Consider the following 20,387-nt stretch of genomic DNA (forward strand, 5'->3'; position numbering starts at 1 on the left):
TTTCTATTATCTATTACAAGGACTTGCAAGAGCCTTGATGGATGCTGAGGGAACCATGAGATTCTTAAACTACACGCCCACTCAGCTGAGAGGCAGGCACAGCACTCACATCACATGCAAAACTACGATGTTCTCCCGTTTCTTAAATGATGCTGCAAATTCTCTTTCCCATCTGACCAGTCAAGGCAGGAAAGGTGGTTTCACTCGTACTGTGCCATGCTACAACTGCGCCACTACAGCCAGTGCTTGCTGTGCAGGAGTGGCTCTGGGTTCAGGGAGGGATGCTGTCCTGCTGAGTGACCACCAGCTGACACTGGGGACAGGCAAGAGCCTGTCAACAAGCTGCTGCCCCTGAGCAGGCTGGGGACACTCTGCCCCTACACCTGGCACCACCCTGAGCCATGGTGCCCCCCAGTGCGGGCGGTGAACCCCCATGAGCTCCTGCCATGCCAAATGCAGCCGTTTGCCTGGCAGTCATGGTTTGCAGCTCTTCCACAGGATTGCATGGCTGCACCCTGCTGCAGTTACTGGCTGGAGCTGGCAGGGCAGAGCAGCCTGCCTTCCTGCCCACCTGGGGAGAGAAGGTCTACCATCACCTCAGAGGACCCTCCCAAAAGCCTGCCCATGAACAGAAGCAGGGACAGTCTCTTCAGCAACACACCTGCCATGTCCCCATCCTGTCCTTCCTCTCCCATTCCTACATGGCAATCACCTCCTCCTTTTTTAGGGTGGGACTTCCTACCTTGTTTTGTGCAAATACATTTTCTAACTACATTGTTCAGCTCTTCTTCTTTGCTGGATGTTCCTGAAAGGGGCGTGTCCCTGTGTTTATACTGGTCCATGAACAGCAAAGGAAAGCCTGTTGAGCAGTTCTGCGGTAGGACTGGCCCATGAAGGGAAGGCAGATGAAAGGGAGCTGAATTTGCACCTCGTCCAGTACATGTACGGGACTCCCAGTTACAATACAGTCCTTTTGTCTTGCTGGCATGCCAGACCTCTGAGACCAGCACTGAGAGGAGAGTAAGAGGTTCCTATCATGGCAAACCTTTCGTCTCTCTTTGGTTAAGTCTGCATCTTCTGTGTTTGTCTGGAGCACTTCAGTGAGCTCCTTTGCTCCCCAGGCTCTCTTCATCCTATCTACAGACCCTGCACACGTGGGCAATGTCTGGGCTGGAAGAATTCCTGGCACACTGCACTTCACCTCGGTCTGCAGCTCCCTCTCTGGACCTTAAGAGAAGTGAAAAGAAGTTCCTCGTATCTGAATAAACCATGGATGGAAACAGCACACTGTCTTAAAGATCTAGCATGCAACTTCTTATTTCAGACTGCTGTGACAGAAGCAGGGTGGGAATGGGCTGCAAATCACTCTCCCGGGTGCCCAAGGACCACTGTCAGCAGCAGGCTTGGAACTAACAATTTTTCATTAAAAATACTGTCTCTAGTTCCAATTCTCGGCTTAGAGCTGGTGACAAGAGCTTCTCAGCATGTGACACTTCAGAGCAATCTGCAAAATAAGGATGCAGCTGGGAGCAGCTGGGGTGGTTTTGTTTGTTACCTCTTATCACACAGCAGTGCAGATAAGAGACTTTCTTGTGTCTAGGGGGAAAGTTACCTTGTTTAACATGAGCTGGCTAAAGTTAGTTTGAGCAAGTCTGATTTAGACTATCACCTCTCTTGATAGGCAAAGGGTAAGGCCTGGTCCAGAAAGAGAACCAAACAATGTCTTTTCCCACTCTAGTTATTCCCAACCAGATTAAGGACAAGGACATGGGATGATTCAGAATGGTGTTTTAGCTTCTACAATCCCAGCCTGTAACATGAGTTTCTGGGCCACAGTGTCACAGCCTTGATATGCCTGAATAGCCATAACCAGCCTCAACTTCTGGCCCCTACCCATATGGGACCCAGGAGCCTTCAGCCCCTACCTGAGCTGTGTTGTAGGAGTGCCTGTGCCTGGCCACGGACCCTGCTGATCCTGACCCACTGGCTGACTTCCCAGCCTGCCTTGTCACTATGGACCTGCTCGGTCATCACTGGGTTGGGCCTGACCTGCTCACCATCACTGGCCCTGACCCTGATCTGCAAATGGATGTCCCAGTTTGACCTTGGACTAGCCATCCCTTCACCATCCCCTGGGGAGCAACCAGCCTATGTTCCACCTGGACACCCAAAATGGCTGAAGAAACTACTTACCCAGCGTCTGGCCAGCAAGCACACGCCCATTCTCGCCCAGGACAGCAGCACGTGCGTGCCTCTCGTTGGAGTACTGTACGAAGGCGTAGCCCTTGTGAACGGAGCAGCCCACCACTCGGCCGTACTTGGAGAAAATGGTCTCCACATCTGACTTCTTGACCACGGCTGTGTTGAGATTGCCAATGAAGACTCTGGAGTTGATGGACTTGGGGTCATTCTTGTTCGTGATGTTGCTTGTCTGCACCTTCAATGACATCTTGAACACCTGAATGAACAAACTGGGAGTCAGGAAGGTGTACAAGGGAACTGCCAGAGTCTTAAAAGAAGGGGTGGGGGATAAATCTCCCAGCAAGCCTGGAGCAAAGGAACCAGCTCCTCAACTTCCAAGTAGTCACAGCTGGGGAAATTCCATCTCTGGAGAGCCCCTGTGTGTTGGGGAGGCGACTGTCACAGCCAGTGCAAAACTCTTGCTGGAAACACTCTGGGTGTAAGCTGGTTGCTTTCAGGGGACAAAACAAGATTTAAATAAATCTTACATCTAAGTAAAAGCTTTAATGCCATTATATGAAAGCTTTTACCTCTCTATACTTAATTACAATACAAAGGGCTGCTCTTTTTAAATCAGTTTGCATCCAGCACCTTTGTTCATAACCCCCTCCCTGGGCTTTCCCCTGCTGAGTACCCAGCACGGGCCAGCTCTCATCACACACAGGGACAGCCCCTATGGATCCGCACTTGCAGCTGGAAGAGGACTTGAGTTTTCTGGATGCAAATGAAGAGATTTAAGTGGCGAAACAGCCCATGTGCTCCTGATATCTGCACTCTGCTGCCTGCCTGTGCATTTACACGCTGGGCTTTGAGCTGAATTTTGTGCAAACGGGAGGTGTCACTGTTAGCTTGGAAATCACTAAACCATCAGCCAGATCTGCTGGAAGCCACTCCAACCTGCTTCCCACAGCTGCAAGGCATGATCCTCCAGGTTTCTTGCCTGGGTTATTTCATGAACAGCCTCGAGAACAGACTTCACCTCTGAGGACTAAGAGGACCAAGGGACAGGGCTGGAAATTGTGTGAAATTAAAGCTAGTCTGGCTGCCTATCGGGCTGCCTGCTCACATTTCCACAGCAAAAATTACAGCTGTCCAAAGACATCAGCTTGATTTTCATCTTCCAGAAACAAAGGGGATGCTTTGGGACCTCTATTGTCTGATGCATGCACAGTGTGTGGTTTTTACCTGGGAAGAGTCAGCTCAGAGCTATGGAAGGTATTTTATAATGCACGTTGAGATGCTGCTCTTCCCCAGCCCCTTCCAACAGCACCTGCAGGTATTTCCAGCACCCGGGGCAATGCCACCAGCATGTCCACAACTCCAGGTGGTCACTGAGCCTGGCACAGGGGACACACTGATACCTGGCAGGCCCCAGCATCTGTCCTGGCACTGGGGAGAGCTAAAGCACCACCTGGCTTTGCAGTTTTGGCTCTCTGGGCTCAAAGCCGAAGTTTGTCTGAGCAGCTTGGTCTGAGGTGGGGACAGTGGCAACTGCCCGACTGCATTGGTGCAGCTCCTGTGGACCCTGTCACCCTGGTCCCCAAGCCCTGGCAGGCTCTGCTTGCCTGCAGTCCAGCCTGCCCGAGGCACTGACACTGGCAGCGTGTGATGCTCCCGGCTTTGCCAAGCCCTAAATCACACAGTTAGGCTTTCCTACACTCCTTACCAGGCAGGCAGAGCCTGGGAAAAAGCCACATTTTTTGGCATGCTTTTTGTGGTTGCACCCAAGATTTTCAAAAAACGCAAGTCCTCCTTATCTTCTCCTGGACAGAGCTTCCCCACAGGACACAAAATCTCTGGTTGCTTCTATCTCCTCTTAAACCTGTCAGGGGGGATAACTTCATTATACCTATCTCACCTCTTTGCCAGGTGACCCCATTTGGCTCCTTGGCGATGGATGTCCCTTCTGAGCTACCAGCTCCTTGGGATACCCAGTGGGGGGCTGCTCCTACCCATAGTCCTGTTTTGCCTGAGCGTAATTCTACCCATACAGAGAAGCAGAAACACGTTAGGGCTCGCCACCTTTGCCTCTATCTCCAGGATTTGAAGCTTCATTCCACCATGGAGGTAAAGAGACAACAGAGGAGATTCACCCAGCACCACACACAGGTGGTGCCTGCAGCCCGACGCGGGGAGACATGGCGTGTTTTAACACCAACTGCAATCAATGAGCTCTGAACAGACAAGCTGTGATGTGCAGACCTCCACCTTTTTAATTTTGAGAGCACAAAAGACTGGACATTTAATTTGTCTCATCATTTAAAGCCAGACCACAGAGAGCATTGGAGATACCTTGCACAGCTGATCCTCTATGTGGAGCAGGGGAAGGATGTGATGGCACAATAAATCTCATCTGGCTCTAACCCCTGTGACTCTATTAACATACCACTGAGGTTGGAAATGTCTCCACGCTAAATCCACTCAAAAAAAAGTTAGACTTTGTCTGAGTCTAGCTTGTTATATTTTCCCCTTCACCCTTACGGATTAAAGGAGCCAGAGACTTTTGTTTTACTACTTTAAAAACAATTCTTGGCAGACACAGTGTTCCTAAAAACACTGGAAAACATAACCAAAGGACGGGACTTTTAAAGGCATCTAAGTGAACTGAATTCTCACATCTTTGGCAAGTGGTGCCCAATCTCTTCAGGTTGCTCCAAGTTCCAATCCATATAACAACACTTGTTTAATGCTGTCTATTTTAACGTATTTTTGCAGTCCAGTCTGGAAGAGGTTCACAAAGGATTCTGTCCCCATTCCTGGAGCAGAGGTAGAGAAACGGACTAAGAGCCAAGTCTGTTTTCAGCCATTTGGTCACTTTGGGTACCCAGCTTGAGCCTCAAGGACTTGTTTCATAGAAATCCAAAGTATTTGCACAAAGCCCAGCTGGAAGCTTCTCCAGAATGGCCAATCCCAAGGGAACCTCCATCCTAAACCTGCTGGGACTGTCTGAGGTTATGTGGGACCTTCAGGGAGCCTTCACACATGTAGGGTACCTGTAGCTATGTAGCCCTGGATGGTCTTGCTACCCAAGGTCACATCCAAGCTGCCGTGAACGCGGGGCTCTCCCTGCCTTGGGGTGTCGGTGTTGTTGCAGGACACTGACTTCAACATGTGGTTTTACGATTGGGGACTCCTGGAGTTTCCAGTTCCTGCTGTCTGTATTCTTTGTTTCAGAGCAAATCTGCCCTGGCATTTCTGTCACCCACACTAGGCCATGCCACATGGACATCCTTGGCCCCACTTTGCTGTTTCCCCTCTAGATGATGCACTACCACTTTTCCATCCTTGATTATCTGCCAGAGTTTATGCAACTCTCCAACCCATTTTGCTACCTACCCATGTCTCTCCTTTCCCCCATCCCCAGTTCCCGAAGGAACTCCTTTTGCAACTGGCCTCTGGGAAGAGGTACAAGCCTTTATCACTGCCCTTGGAACCCCACCATCCAGCTTGCACTGCTCTGGGAGGCCACCCATCTGGACTGCCATGTCCCAACTTGGATGCCAAGGTGTTGCAGGAGACCATGTCAAAAGCCTTCCTGAAGTGAAGGCATGTCACGTCCTCAGCCATATACTTTACCACAGAAGGCAAACAGGATGGTCAAATTTGGCCATACCATTTCCAGGCCTGGCCCAGCCACAGGCAGGCTGGAGGAATGCTCTATTCCTCAAAATAAAATATAGCTTTCAAATAAAGTAAACCCCTGTCTCCGTTTTCACATCCCATTGCTGAAGAGCTTTATTACTGCTACCCCCACTTCCAGCTTAGGGAAACCCCAGGCTGCTGTTTGCCCAAACCCTTCACAAATACTAACCAGCCCAGAAGTGTGTTATTTACAATAGTCTGAATCTCTGACCAGCTGTTTGCAGTCCCAAACACCAATTACATCAGGGCGCTGAGCTCCTTAAGCCTGTGTAGGAGGGATGTGGGTTAAGCTGCCTCTGTGCATGGGAATAGAAAAGGCTGGCTGGAGGGGTGTGTGGGGGCATAAAATGTGTTTTCCCCCAAATCTAGTCGGCTGCCTCCTCTCAGCAAGTGCAACATGAGCCAGCTCTGCTGCTGTCACTGGACCTTCCACTCTGTGGGTTTGCTTTAAAAATAAAAGAGCTGGATGAAGTCGAGGCATTTCTCAGCAGGGCACTAAGGCACTGACAGATCTTCACCTGGAGAAGGACATCTCCTAAGGCATCTCCCAAGGTATGGCCTTTGCCACCATGGAGGTGAGGGGGTCAAGGGGAACCTGCTCCTCTCCCAGGTCCTTGCTCCCCGCTCCCCACCTCACACCCTCCTTGTCTCCTCATGCTTTCTGCAGTTGGACCAGCATGTGCTTATCCCCTGAGCCATCTCCTCTCCTCCCCACCCGGGATGCTGGGTCCCCTCAGGCCGATAAAGCCTGTGGCTGTACAAGCTGGAGATGGGAGAAGTCACTTTCACCATCCATGGTGGGGACTGGTGGTGAAGTGGGGAGCTCAGCATCCACCTCCCTTGCTAGAGCTTTTCCCTTGGCTCCCTGGTGGAAGCCCCAGTGGCTTCAGGGCCATCTTGGGACACCATAGGTCTGTGCAGGAGATGTGCCTGTGGCTGACGAGTGATGGAACGGGGCCACCAGATGTCAAACTCAAGGTCAGGCAAGGTGATGGCCACGCTGCTGGGAAAGACTTGGAAGGAAGCCAACGAGGACCTGACGTCCCTGCAGATGGGATGCTCTCCCAGTGCCATCTGCCCACTGACTGCTGTCCCTGCCCAGGCAGGGAGCATTGTCCAAGACTGGAGAGCTGGGACTCTGGGCTTCTAGCATGGAATTGCTCTGAGATTTTGGGCACCATCAGTGATGTCCTCCGTTTAACAAGTGGCCTGCATGGCTCCGATTTTGCCGTTTATAAAACACTTGCCACTGCCCGTTCAAAAACCCTGCGCAAAGTGCTCTTCTGCTGCCCCACGGAAGCCTGGCATCCCCTGGAGAAAATGGCCTCCCTTGCCTTCTCTGTCCCATTCATTTAGGGTTTCTTCTCCACACACCATGTTCACTTCTCATCACTTATGGCCCTCTTAACCATAACAACTGGAAAAGGACATTCAGATCATCGCATATTACTATTTCATCCTCCACCTAACTACACTCCAGCAGAACACTTTGCATTGTGTGCCGATTAAATCCAACACGGTGATCAGCCACGCTGGCTCAGTGGCCCTTCCACATGGAACACCACAGCTCGCTAGCGCAGTGCTACCAAGTAGTGCCTCCTCAAGCCACCACCTCTTTGATATGCCACGTAAAAACCAGTGGGCATGAGTCAGAGCATCTTGGAGATATGTCTGATTAGAAAAATATACACAGCAGAGACACATATTACTGTTTATAGATTAACATTCCAATAACTATCGCTGTCTTCAGCAGATGCATTTTCACAGCTATTATTTTACCTTTCATCCCCCAACACACAACTGCAACAAAACTGACTTGAGCTTGAAAAGAGAACAAGACAAAATGCAACTCAAAATAATACTTGGACATAGGTGACTAAATGTATAAATGTTCATCTGTAGGACCCCAGAGAACACCAAGGATGGATTAGTATGATTATCCCTGTTTTCTGCAAGGGAAACTGAGGCGTAGACAGGAGATGTATGGGGTGGAGGGGTGTGTGCCACTGGCCTCACCAAAGCTTATAGAAACATCATAATAACACTTCTCACTCCCAAACACGAGATTTAAGGATGAGATTGTCTGAACTAACTTCCTTCCTCCTTCCTTCCTTCAAGGAGAGGCTGTGCCCGCCTGCACATGCCCCTGCTCTGGATGCTGCAGCGCTGGGAGGTGCAGAGAAGCCCATGGACAAAGTCCTCTCCCTGATAGCGCTTCTCTCCTCCTAGGACAACATGGCTGGGAACAGTGTCATGGTCCCTGCTGCCACTAATGCTCAGGAATCCCTTAAAAATATTGATATTCAATCTGGTAACAGCCCAAGGCCAGAGCTGGTTTACTTGAAAAGCCATTTTTCCTCCCTGCTTTAAGTGCCTTGCTTCACAGATTAGCTGTTTAATTGAGAGCCAGGTGTCTGAAAACCCCAGGGGCCTTAGTCTTAGTGACGAACTGTCAAAGGAGGCGGCGGCAAAGAAAAACCACTGAGCCCCACCACTCTCTCCTGCAGAAAGCTCTCTTTATTTCAGCATGACGGCAACATGCAGCCGGGCTGTTAGTCTCTTATCACACTTGTTCACAAAAGGGGAGATGCGTTTTTTCATCCTGTCCCCGCTCCGCTCAGTAACAAGTTCTCCCAACTTGGTGGCTTTCCACTGGGAGCCAGATGACAAATGAAGACATGCTGCAGGGACGTCTGGCACAGGGCAAAGGGCCAAATCTGCTCCCTGCCACGTTTGGGGAAAATCTGGCATTTGGGGTGCTGAAAAAAGCACCAGCAAACCTGTGTCTTTTGCCAGCACACGTGATGGATGCTATGGCCCATGGTGCACCCGCTGTGCTTTGGGGAGAGCTGGGTGGTCCTCAGCTCTGACGCCAGGGCTGTGCACCCCTGCTCACAAGCTGGAGGGAGCCTGAATGATACACAGAGCTTGGTTCAAGTATTCTTTAAGCATCTCGTACACTCCTGCACAGGACAAAACCCGATTCTGCACCACCTCACTGCTTTTTGGAGGTTGCCCTCCTACTTTCATCCCAAACCTTTAATGTCCGTACATCCTTCTTGCTGCCTTCTTGCAAATGGCAAGAAAGATGATTTTTAGGGAGGAACAGGGCAGTTAACATGCCCCAGCACAAACAAATTGGCATGGCTGTCACATGCTGAGCATCTCGCTTTGGGCAGTGATCAACCCAGATGCTTGGCTCTGAGGGATTTCTGACTAAAACAGTCCTTTTAGCCAAAAAAAAAAGTTTTAAAAAGAAACACAACCAGCTACAAGACAGAGGGACTCCAGTAATTGCACAGCCAGAGCATCAATGATAGCACAAAAATGCACATGTATTTATAAGCAAAGTTCCTACTACCCTCAGTGCCAATCATTCCTCCCCCAAGTGCTGCGAGTAATTTGCTAGTGAGTCCCCAAACACCAGAGCCAAGCTTCGAAGCATTAGTTTAATAACCAACACAAACCCTGAAATCTTTTTAATAACTTCTGAGTCACCAACAAGTCCGGCACAGAAACCCAGAGGGCCTCAGCCTCCTCCCAGAGAGTGGAAAGACCCTGTTCACTGTTGTGTGGTTCAATAAACAGAATAAACTGGAAGGAAACCAGTCTTTGGGTTTTCTGGGGAAAACAGCTTCAACTCTCCCATATGTGATTGTTAAGGGACCAGAAAGTTATTAAAAAAAGGGGACAGACAAAGATGTCACAATTATTAGACTAGTTCTGCAGGACCAGGGCTGTCTTTTGGGGAAATCTCCACTATGCTGAGTGAGCTGGAAGGGCCAGAAAGCTGGAGATCAGCTCATCAGGAGCCAGACTTGCTTGTTGTAAAGCTGTGGGTTCCCTTTGCAAATCTTTTTTTCCCCTGTAAAGTGCAACTGAGCACAGCCCAGTCAGGGAGGATGCTTTTGCTGCACACAGAGCAGGTCTTTGGGTCTCCTGAGTGCCGTTTTGGGCTGTCCCACTTCCCATCACACAAGGGACTCCTTGTACAGGGTATGCAAATTTTTCCAAACACTTCCCAGGGCTTCACCTTGCGGACGAGTCAGCCCAGACCTGTCCCGGCTCAGGCTTTGCCGGGAGCAATCACTGACCTGGCTCCCGGTCACCGCAGAGGTGCCCTCTCTTATGCACCCCAGCGCCAAGCCCCGGTGTCACCGACCCCTATTCACTCTCCATACCCCGGCCATCTCATCAGGGTTCTGTGGCTGGAGCAGCGATGGAGAAGGCAGAAGGCACCAATGCTGCCTTGCAGCCCACTACACATCCCAAAAGCCCCCCCAGACATTTTTCCTGGGGGGACCATTTTCTGCCCGAGAACAATGTTTTCTCCTCCTGTGCACACAGGCTCTGCAGGCTAAGGTGGTGAGCCCCGTTTCAGCCCAGTTTCCACCCTGCACATTGTATTTTCCTCGGTAGAATGAAACTGTGTTAGGACCCGACATGCGGGGATGCAGTGCCACCGAGAGAGCTCCGGATGGGGACTGCCCGTAATGACACAGGCGATGCATCTGCACCACCCCTGGGCAGGGGAGAGAAGCCGGCAATCACTGCCTTTGCAAGCACGCGGGGAGCTCCTGGGGAGCTCGGGATCACAGCCCCGTTTATAACCCGACCTCACGGCCTGCTCTCCACCCAGCACTCGGGTCTCGATTTACGGGGTGGGTGAGACGGGGCGGGTCGCTGCTGCCCACCCCTGGACTCCTTCACCCCTTTTTACGTGGAGACTGCACCCATCCTGTGCACTTGGACTGTACAGAGGAAAAAGCAAAGCTACTGAGAGGAGGGAGAGAAAACATCAGCCAAGCCGGGTTCATTAAAGCACATTTGCTGCAGGACATAAGCAAATAATCCAGACTGACACCATTAGCTTGTGGCAGATGCCGAGTTCTGCATTTCGCAGGGCTCTGGCAGGAGGGGCTGCCTCTGTCCCCTTGATCCATCTTACTTTATGCCACATCTGATGCACTGTGAATTTTTACATCGGCGCATCCTCTCCCAGAGCCGCCCCAGGCTGGGCATCGCTGCAGCGCGCCGTCACCGCTACACCCTGGCTTACGGCACCGACTGCTGAAGCACCAGGACCTGCAAGCGTGAGGATGCTGGTGCCTCTGTGCCGGACGGCTAGGTGCGGGACAGAATTAGTTTCCTTAACCTCTCTGGTCTTGAGTGATTTCTCCACAAACTTAGGATTTGCTCCTGCCTGATGCAGGGCGCTGCTGCCCAGACGAGTGGATGCTGAGCGCACACAGCAGCGTGAACAGAATTAGCTCCCTCATCATCTTCCTTCAACTATCCATCTTGCTATGCAAATAGCCTAATTTTTAAATTTTTAATTAAAACAACAAGTCATTTCAAACTGGAGAAATCCTGCCAATACTTTGAAAACCTGGCTCTGATTTAAATTTCAGCGCAACTGGTAAATCCCTCATAAAGGAGCAATAAATAATCAATAGCTGTTTTAATAAGTATTTAATCAGTTGTTAAAGGTACAATGGTTACAAAGTCTATCAGGTCAGCATATAGTTTATAGCTGGGGCTCGTAACCATCTGTCCTACATATTATTTATGCCTATAGAAAGCTTAAAAATCTATTCATTAGAGCCTTAAATCCTTCCTAGTAAGTGTGATAAAGGGATGACCTATGGCTGGAAACTCTGAGATCCATCCAAGCACCCCTGCTGCAGCACTGCTCCTCACCCTCCCTTTCTCCACAAGTTTGGGGCTCACTCCAAACACTGCACAGTTCATTGCACACACGTGTGCAGTCATGCTGGAGCTAACAGGGCTCCCCTAAGGCAGATACCAGAGGTATGGGCATGTACGTATGCACATAGTTCTGGTTATCTGCCTTAGGGGAGCCATGGGGTCATGATGGGGTCACGATGCTCTGCCTTTACACCAAAGCTGCTGATCCCCATCAGCTTTGGAGGCAGTGTTTTCTCCCATCTGCTTGATAAAGCCAAAATCTCTGCTTGGGCCAAGACAGACCAAATCTGTCCCACCAGCACTGCAACGTGACAGCAAGGAGCCCTTTGGTTCAGAGCTGAATTCCTTCAAAAACAAGGATGTCTGCTGTGCACCGATGAGGATTTTCAGGCAGGTGTCAATCTTGGTGGGTTAAATTTGGCTTTCCACTCCCATGCTAACAACATTGCATTTAAAACATGAGAGTCCTGGCAGCATACGATGTCAAAAATGAAATCCCACTGTCAGTACTGCGTTACAAGTAAGAATTAGGGCATCTTCTGAAGCCTACATGGATCAACAACCTGGGTTTCACCCCATGAGAAGGAGCTCCTCAGCAGTTCTTTGACTGTCTACTTGAACATGGGCTCCCCAATTGCACTGAACTTTTCTGGACTCTGTTATTCCACAAAAATATTTTTTAAATTAAGGCATTTTTCTTCTAAAAAAACAAACAAAAAAAAAACAACAAAAAAAACCCCGCTAGGATCATCCTTTGATTGCAGAATATGCAACAAGTAGACTTTTCAGGAGTCTCTGCTTCTAATCGTCTTGGAAATCTCCTGTGAACAGACTAACATTCTTTTTGACAGCAGCAAAATAAATTTTAAAGGTCAATTGAATCAGATAAGCCCAGTCTGGCAGCACTTTCAGATGCAGAATTCCATGGATAACATTTACGTTATGTTTGAGAACAGAAACAAAATTCTTTGGAGGAAAGAATCTTTAAAAGAAAAAAAAGGAAAGAAAATGAAAAGGAAACAGCAATTAAATAGAATGTCATCCATAATCCCACTGGTGCAAAACCTGATGATTACCTACTGGGCTATGGTCAATGCTACATGTATTAATCTAATTAAAGTCCTTTTTTACAGGCATCTGAAGCCAGCTCATTAGTGTGTTACCGAGATGCTCATTAATGGCTGGCCATGACTAATTTCTTGAGAATTATTCTTTAACTCTTTATCATTCACAGCCTAATAGGAAAACACAATGTTCCATCCCCCACTCTCTTGCTCGTATGCAGCAGAGACAGGTTCTCATCAGACTTGATGTTTCTTAATGAACAACACTCCCCCCACCAACCCAGATGTTTTAACAGCAAATGATTTACATACAGGGAAAAGCAAGTGAACTTTCTGGGAACTTTCTCCGCTGTTAATGAAGTGGCATCTTTGCTGCTGCTTTTTGCATCTCCCGCGTGTGGCGCAGAGGAAATGGGGCGGTGGGAGAGGGGGGCTCCCAGTCTGGCCGCAGAAGACCCTCCACTCATGAGCCCAGTGGTCGCCTCCTCATACAAAACCCCTCTGGTCATGTCTAATGGGGGCCCTCAGGAGCACTCCCAAGCTCCAATGCTGGGACATATCCCACCCACACAGCGCACTGCTGTGGTTCAAACCCAGCCAAACACCACGCAGCTGCTCCCTCACCCCCCCGCAGCCCCCAGGGAATGGGGGAGGGAATTGAAGGGGTAAGAAGACTCATAGGTTGAGATGAAAACAATTTAATAATTGAAATAAAATAAAATTAAAATAATGATAATAAAAACAGAAAATACAAATGGGTAATGCACAACACCACTCAATGCTCAGCTCACTCCCTGCTAGTGACCCCAGAGAAGACAGAATTCTGAAACCAACATCCCAGAAACCCGAGTGGAGATTCCCAATCAACCCTTATCTATATAATGAGCATGATGTTAGATGACATGGAATATTCCATTGGCCAGTTCGGGTCCGTTGTTTTGGCTGTGCTCTCTGCCAGTTTCTTGTGTACCTGCACACTGGCAGGACATGAGAAGTTGAAAAGTCCTTGATTTCTTAGCAACAACTAAAAACATCAGTGCATTCTTCTCATATCGAATCCCATACTGGATCCAAAACACAGCACTATTCTAGCTACTAAGAAGAAAGGAAAAAAAACCCAGTTAGTACTATCCCAGCTGAAACCAGGACAGGCATGACGCAGGGATGCAGGTTCCTGTGAGAAGGACATGGGGACCTCTCAGCACAGGGCAACACTGAAGTAGACAGAAAATCGGGGCTTCAGGACAGACCCCATTTCATGCTGCCAACCCACCATCAGATAATTTTATCACCTGCCAGGGCCATTCAGCTCTCAAAAATGAGCTGCTGCAGATGGAGCTTGACTGATGCAATTCTTGTTATTTAGCCCCGCTGGTGTATTCGAAGCAGAAGTCCTGCATCTTGATGCCACAGCTTCCTCAACACGCAAACACTGCTCTGTTCCCAGCCAAGCTGGTCCTGCTCATCGCCCAGGCTGGGCTGTCCTGCCCAAGTCATGAGGGCTATGGCTGGTTTTTCTGAATTACCGAGCAGATGCCGGGGACTTCCACATCAACATGTGCTTCCTGTCGCTGGGGATTTTAGCAAAGCCCCAAATGCCGGGAGATCTGGCAAAACCATGAGCTGAGGAGGAAACCATGGGTGCAGTCACCACCTGCAGATCAAAGCGGTCCCTCTGGGACCCAGACCAGACTGTTCCTCCAAAATGCTTGTCCATGTTTTCCTACAGAGAAAACCAGCTGATGGTCTCCTTCACCTACAGGAATTCATGTCACAGGTATCACTGAAGCCAGGCACTCGCTCCCCAGAGATTGTGCTAAGGGAGGGGGTGGGGGGGTGGGGGGGGGGCAGGACATGGGATGGGGAACATTAGGGAGTGCAGAGCAAGAGAAAGTTGCTGGTCCTTGGCACACTAACCCTCAATCCTTTAACAGATGAGGTTCTTCTGACATGCTCGTTTCGTCTCTGAGTTAATTATCAGCTGATTGCCTTTTGAAGTTATTTCAGACACTTTAAATATGCAGAATAACATACATGATTAAGATACATATCTCCATAAAGTTGCAGGGACGTGGGCTCCAACATCACTTGCTGTGGGATTTACTGATGTTTGGTTATCTAAATGCCACCTCCAAGGCTTCACAGAGACTGTGGAGGCATGCTCACCCCACGGAAAGCATCTCAGATGGGAGAGATGCAGCCTGCAGCGATGGCACAGGGAGACCTGAAAAGCAGCTGAGCTGCTCGAGATGACTGCTACAGCAAGACCTATGTGAGCAGCCATTCCTTTTCATCCTGAAAAATAATAAATCCCGCCCCCCATCTACTGATCTTTGCCTCTCCAGTTCGATGTGGATGCAAAGACTAAAAGAAAGTCTGGTTTTACGGTGGGTCCACCTGCTCCCGGGTGCTGTGTTATCCTCGGCCATCGGTTCGCCTGAAGCCCAGAGGTGACTGATGCTCTGGTGATTTTCCCATCAACGTCAGCGGGCTTTGGGTCAAAGCCGGAGATGAAAGTATGTCATCTACTGCTCTTTCTCCATCAGTACTGTCATGCTGGTCTTGCATACGGCGATTATGTATGATGGTTCAGGACTGCGTGGACTCTCGGAGCTCTCTGTTGATGCTGTTTTCATCCCTTCACACTCTGCCAGCCCTTCTTCAGGACAGCATCACCATTCCCTTCACAGCATTAAGTTCCCATAGTAGGGGCCAAAGACTCAGACCCTTTTTTTAATAATACAGAAAGATTAGTAACCCATCATTGTTTGTTGATTATGGTCATTTTTTTCTGTAAATGAAGTTTAAAAGTCATTAAAAGATTTGTCAGCTGTGACTTATGAGCCCTTCTTGCCGTAGGGGAGTGAAGCATTGACAAATTCCCTCCATTGTCGTATCATCTGTTATGTGTTAGAAGTTGCCATGTTCCAATTACCAGGGACCCACTGAATCTGTAAACGAAAAGCAACTCAAATATCCTACACAGCTGCTGGGACCATTAGTCAGAGCTGGCGGGTTTCGCTGCTGCAGCATCAGGCTGAGAAGGAGTCAGGAATAAATAACACTTTGCATGCGTGCAGGGCATCACTGGCTACCACACGCGGCTTTATCAACGTTAATTATGCCTTGGGTCTGCTTCTGGGGAGGTGGAGCTTCCCAAGCAGGAGACATGGCTGAAGGGCTGCAGGAGCTGAGGGCTGGGGATGCTGGGACATGACCAGAACTGAGTGGTAGGTCAGGGCCAGAGGTGCTCTGCAGCCCCATCAAAAACAGAATAAAAAAAAACCAGCTTGCTCGTTTTTCTTGCTCGCAGCACAGTGACAAAGGGTACAGTTAGTGCCAAGTGCTGTGCTGCCACTTTCACGCTGGGACAGCCACAAACCCCTGCAGACACAGAAGGGCTCAGTGATCTGCCCAGCTCCCCCCGCTGCGCCCTGCTCCCCACCCCGGGAAGCTCCTCCTGATGGTACAAGGAGGAGGAACATGAAGCATGGAGAGACTGTGCTTGCCGGGAGAGGAGCTGGGAGAGCAGCCAGTGTTGTGTATGGTACAAGAGATCTGTCTGGGGTGCAGGACCCTGGAACACCCTTAGCGCAGGCAGCAGAGCCTGCCATGGTCCTGCTCTGGGATGGGGGGGTTGCTCTCCACAGGTCATCATGATGGAGGCCTCCACTTAAAGCTGAATTTACCTGCCAGGGTAGGGGCCAGTGATAACACCAAGAACTCCCCAGCTCCGTCAGGACCCTGCAGCTCCCCACCAACACAGGCTGCTCAACCTTGTCCTTCCCATGGCATGTTGAACAGTTTCCCTGCACCAGAGGGGCACTCCTTCTGCCCCCCACCACACAGGGCTCCCAAATACCCCAGCGAAGACAGGACCAGGCTACTGGCCCCTGGGACATGGCAGGAAGGTAGAAGCTCTCCAGGACTCTGGCACCCTCTCTCTAACCCTTGCCCTGGGGAGCATGTACCAGTGTGTGTGGTACATGCAAAGCTGATGCCTACCAGCAGCTCCCAGTGCTCGCCCACCGCTGGGGAAGGGCACGCACCAGATGTTACCAATCTGTCTGGGTGATGTCGGGGGAACACCGTAGAGCTTCTTGTTAACACAACAGCTTATAAAATCAATTAGATCACATTAAATGGCAATTTGGCCCTCATCACACTTAACCTCTTCTGTGAGAGGGGTAATGGCCCATGGAAATTTACTGCCTGTTTGGCTTTAATTTGTTGGGCATGGTGGAGGGAGCATTCACAATGGCAAACCTCGCTTTCCCAGGCAATAACATCTCTCACTAAAATCCTCGGGATGAGCCTCTCCTCAAGCTCTTCTCTATCACAGCCCACTGGAGGTGTCCTGGAGGAGCCACCCAGAGCAGGTATGTGGCACTGCAGTCATGACTCAGTCATGGGGCTGTCAGGACGGGCCAGACCGCTGTGTCAGGAGCTCTGCATCCTTTGCCAATGCCTAACCACTGCCCGTAACGCCAGCGGAGAGGACTAACGTACCTGCCTGGTGCAAAGAACTGCCTTTGGGTCCCCTGAATTGTGTGGCTGACATCCTCATGTGCAAAGGTTGATTATCTTTCACTCACCCTCCCTGATCACGCACAGAAGCAGCCAGGCATTTATCCTGTTAACCCTATTTTATCTTATTCAATCCTACCATATCTGATCTTTTATCAGCAAAACTGGCTGCCTGGGGCTTGTCTACTATCACTGATCCACAGATCTTTGGAGACTCACCCAAGTCAGCATGACTTTCAGCCTTCCTTGCTGCACAGGGCATCTTTGACTATCACCAAGAACTGTGAGCAGAAACAGGTCTGTCTGGACACGGCTGCTCCACAATTACTCATTTTAACAGTAGGAGTCATTGGAAAAGCAAAAGAAGAAGAATGATTTCATTTTCATAACCTTGAGTTCCCCCTGCCCTGCTTGGATGAGTTTGCCTGCATTATTTTCATCCCCCAGGAACGCAGACACCACATTGCTCCTGCTACAGAGCACACCATGCATCTTCCACACACACTGAAGACTCGGTCTTAGCACTCAGACACCCAGGGCTTGTTCCAGTCGGCTGGATGATGAACCCCCCCAGGGAATCTGCTATTGACCCTAACAGATAAACCCTGGGCAACCAACCCACTACTTCCTCTCGTTAGCGCTCATCTGCAAATGCTAAATGAGCTGAGTGCAAATTGTGCTGATCTGTTCCACTGGGCACCTCGTAATAAATAATGAGGGAGTTCATGCTATTGCTGTGCCTACAGCCCAGAGCCAAGAACTGGCTCTTTGATGAACTGAAGCTGATGAAGTTAAATTGGGAATTCAAGGCGGTTTATGAAACCTTCATGGTTTGCTGGTGGGGTTTCAGCCATTCCCTCATCTTCCACTTCACAAGGATGCTGGTTGTGCACGCAAATGCACACACTGATGCACCCACACCCATGACATAGATAAACCCTTGTGATACACCAAATGGTCCTGTGAGAGTGATTCTGCAAAAGGCAAGGAAGATGTTTTATAATGCATTTATATTTTACAGAGCAATCTGAAACATGCCAACACCTCTCCACAACATGCAATTATTGCTTAGGAACTCACTACTGCAGAATACTGACACTAGAGACAGAGAAATCAAGAGAATTCCATTTTAAAGTGTTTTCCTAACCCCCGTCCATCCACAAGACTTTAATTTTATTAGGTCAAAGCAATAGCTGTTTTGTTCTTTGCAGGTGGAGTATGTAATAGCAAAGGGGCAGCACTTGGCATTCACATTTAATCACTGTATTGGGAAGCCACTGGTAACCAGCATTTTCTCCTGGCACCAGGTGATATTGTGAAATCTGTTTTGATTTTGCAAAACACAACTCCCACCCTGCCTTTGCAGTAGAGAAGAGCAAATGTATCTTAAACACTTTGGCAGGAATAAAGAGAAAAGTGTTTACTTCAAAAAATTCTCATCTTTTTAAAACCAAATTCATGACGAGAGTGAGGGAGGGAAAGACTGGCTGCCGAGTTCATGGGGTTGGCAAGAACTCTCTTCATCAGCTGGTGCGAGGCATGTGATCTCCAGGGGCTTGGAAGGTTTTTCTCTGGGTTTCTGGAAGAGGCTGGGTAGGATCAGGAGACTCTTCATCAAGGATCGCCTACTGAATGTGTTGGCCTTCAGGGATCTGTCTTGATCTGCCTTGAGGGAACTGGTCCCCCTCCTCCCCACAAAGAACCACTGGCTGGGGATGTCCCCCACCTATGGGTACAATCTGCAGCTCCATGAGTCCAGTGCTCCAGGGGAGCATTTGGGAACAACCAGAGATGTGACGAGAGATGTCTCGCTTTCAGTTTTTATCACATCAGGCTATTTAAAACATTTTTCTTCCAAAGGAAGAATTCATAAACAGTCATGTTTATCTTTCTGGCTTTGCAGAGGCGTTTTTCCACAGCGCTACCTTGCCCGCTGACCTCTTGCTCCTGAGTGAAGAGGAGTAAATATCACTGCAGTCACTTCCTCCGAAGTTATTTAATTTCTTGTCTATATGGCTCACATACGCTTTGTCTCTGCAGCTAGCTGCCAATTCAGGACAGCTGAAATTGGGAGGGCTGCACATTAAGGGTGCTGATCATCCCTCATGTAAGGATATAAAAACCTCACCCAAGTTGGGAGAAAACCTCTTTCTTTCACGATGATCTTTAACCTCCCTGTGCCATAGTCCACATCAGCATAAAGGGGTTGCTTTTTGGGTTCAGTATAAAGTCATGAAGATTTGTTCATGGCTGCAAATCACCTTGATGAAAAGCAACCTGTAAATGCAAATGATGGCAGTGATAGCTGCTATATATAATATCTGTAAGATCATTAATGCCAATCAACTTACATATATGGAATACACATCTTGTCAAGGTAAAGTGAGATCATTTTACAGTAAGATCCCAAGCTGGGTTTATAAAGGTAATAATAGTATTGATAAACTTAGACTTCTTTAAGATCTGTGATTTGCAGCACATGTTTTCACTAAGAACTGAACAGTAAAACATCTGCTTGGATTAAGACGTGGCTAAACAGGGAAGTCTCCAACCATCAGCACTCAGCCACTCCAGGAGCCAGTTTTTGCACCCTTGCTGTTTTCTGTCTTTACTAATGCCCTGGAGGAAGGCATTAAACCATCACTGCTGCTGTCTACAGGCGAGATAAAGTTGGGGGAGCAGAGAATAACAAAGAGAGGGGGTCACAGCCGAACACAAGGTAGTGGAGCAGAGCACGTGGGCTAGACTCACACAGGAAGGCACCCTGCTTTGGAAGCAGAAGCTCTGGAAAGTCCTTGAGCTTACTGTGGAAAACTAACTGGACCCAAAATGGCTTGTGAAGTCCTGGGGTGATCAGCCCTGGTAATGGTTTGAGGAGGCATCAATAATTCTGCTTTTGGCCCTGGCAGAACTATTCCTGGTCAAAATCCAAGGAAAACACAGACAATTTGGAGACAGCTCAGTCATAAGAACTATTCAAGGGCTGGAAAACATACTTTTTTACAAAATCTTTGTTACTTGACAAAGAAGGATTTACCTGGTTACTTGGCCAGAGGCTGTAAGTGCCATTATGGAGAGCACAGATGGAAAAGAGAATTTATCAATATGCTGGACCAAGCCATGACAGCAACCAGCAAGGTAGACAAACTCAGATTATAAAAAAGGTACGAATGCTTAACACTGTGGGTAATCAGCCTGAGAAAC

The 20,387-nt window shown here is 49.0% G+C and overlaps 1 protein-coding gene across 7 annotated transcripts in view; it reads right to left on the minus strand.

Moving 5' to 3' along the window:
* Nucleotides 1-20,387, minus strand: part of RALY (RALY heterogeneous nuclear ribonucleoprotein) — a 138,225-nt gene that overhangs the window by 20,095 nt on the left and 97,743 nt on the right. For all 7 annotated transcript variants that reach the window (XM_074920648.1, XM_074920655.1, XM_074920652.1 and 4 more), the window contains one exon: nucleotides 2,194-2,458. In XM_074920648.1, coding sequence (XP_074776749.1) covers nucleotides 2,194-2,449 — 256 coding nt within the window. In that variant the 5' untranslated portion in view covers nucleotides 2,450-2,458. The remainder of the gene's footprint in view (nucleotides 1-2,193; nucleotides 2,459-20,387) is intronic.

The sequence above is a fragment of the Athene noctua genome, chromosome 16 (assembly GCF_965140245.1).
Source record: "Athene noctua chromosome 16, bAthNoc1.hap1.1, whole genome shotgun sequence".
NCBI classification, from domain to species: Eukaryota; Metazoa; Chordata; class Aves; order Strigiformes; family Strigidae; genus Athene; species Athene noctua.